This window comes from Kryptolebias marmoratus, linkage group LG18 (genome assembly GCF_001649575.2).
Source record: "Kryptolebias marmoratus isolate JLee-2015 linkage group LG18, ASM164957v2, whole genome shotgun sequence".
Lineage (NCBI taxonomy): Eukaryota > Metazoa > Chordata > Actinopteri > Cyprinodontiformes > Rivulidae > Kryptolebias > Kryptolebias marmoratus.
Window position 1 is genome coordinate 2008451 of NC_051447.1, and position 1589 is coordinate 2010039.

General features: G+C 42.7%; 1 protein-coding gene across 3 annotated transcripts in view; it reads right to left on the minus strand.

The window, feature by feature from the left end:
- The window catches only part of LOC108246955 (leucine-rich repeat-containing protein 24), a 26509-nt gene that overhangs the window by 10846 nt on the left and 14074 nt on the right, over positions 1 to 1589 (minus strand). For all 3 annotated transcript variants that reach the window (XM_037981363.1, XM_017434748.3, XM_017434746.3), the window contains one exon: positions 292 to 483. In XM_037981363.1, the coding sequence (XP_037837291.1) occupies positions 292 to 483 (192 nt within the window). The remainder of the gene's footprint in view (positions 1 to 291; positions 484 to 1589) is intronic.

Genomic DNA, 1589 nt, shown 5'->3' on the forward strand with positions numbered 1-1589 from the left:
GTACCTGGTATGTTCCTGGTAAGTACCTGGTATGTTCCTGGTAAGTACCTGGTATGTTCCTGGTAGGTACCTGGTATGTTCCTAGTACGTATCTGGTAAGAACCTGGTATGTTCCTGGTAAGTACCTGGTATGTTCCTGGTATGTTCCTGGTAAGTACCTGGTATGTTCCTGGTATGTTCCTGGTAAGTACCTGGTATGTTCCTGGTTGTGTTATGTATTGATACCTGTCTCTCCATTGAACTACACCCCCAATGAATATATCGTATTTGGTGTCTTTTCAGATGATTTACTTGTAAACCACTGAAGGTGTAGTCCAGCAGGCGTGTGATGAAGTTTCTTGACAAGTACAGGATGCGGAGTTGGTCAAGCCCCTGAAACATGTCAGAGGTCACCAGGTGGATTCGGTTCCCATTCAGTGCGAGCTCCAACAACTGACCTTGATCCAGGAAAGAACCTGGTTCCACACTTAAGATGGTGTTGTTCTGGAGGAGAGACAAAAAAAGAAGTTTTGCTTATTTCTCAGTAGCATCTAAAGTTGATTGTGATTTTGCTAACATTTTTATTTGGTTTTCATTTTAATGATCTTTCTCATATTTCTGAAATTCTGTTCAGCAGTTGCAGCTAGCAGTTGTTGATCCCCAGCCTATAATGTGACCAAAACATTTTAAAGATATAATCTTTTTTTTCTGGAGCACAGTACCTCATTTGTACTTTTTTTCTCTGAAAACTCTGAAATCACAGAAGAAAGTCTGCTCTGCTCCAATTCAGGGCCTCGTGTATCAAAGAGTGTGTAGTTCTTATAACGAAAGTTGGCATTCGGTCAAAATTTGAAAAGTACATGCGCACAAAAATATTCAGATTTATCAAACTGTGCACATGCATGTTTCTACGCACCTTTCCTTCATACATCATGATTTTCATTGAACTGAGCACACATAAAACATCTCTCCTGACATGCCTCTTAATTATGTAAATAGATGTAAATATGTCCTGCATGAGTGATTCCCTCTCTGTGTGATCCAAAATTATGTCAAGATGCAGGAAAATGAGAGATTTCATGGAAAGTGAGTCATGGATGCTCCCTAAATAAGATAGTGGGGCGTAAAAATACATTTAGTACTCTGTCCTCTGACATTTGTGCTATGTGCAAAGAAGAGCGATGGTGTGTTTAAAGCTGAAGTTGTCAGAGCAGTGTCACCTGCAAAAGTAAGTAAAAAGGTTAAATGGTCAGACATAAAGGTGGGAGTAAAGTGAAGGATGGCTGCCCATCGCCTCTCATCCAATAATGTTAGACATCCCTTTCTTCACATGAGTTACACACTGTTGTTGGAAATGATGATCTGGGGGCACAGATGTGCTGATGGAGCACTTCTGAGGCTGAGGCACTTTCAATTTTACATGTGTTTAATAATATCCATCCATCCATCCATCCATCCATTGTCTTCCGCTTATCCGGGGTCGGGTCGCGGGGGCAGCAGCCTAAGCATGGAGACCCAGACTTACCTCTCCCCAGCCACTTGGGCCAGCTCCTCCGGGGGAATCCCAAGGCGTTCCCAGGCCAGCCGAGAAACATAGTCCCTCCAGCGTG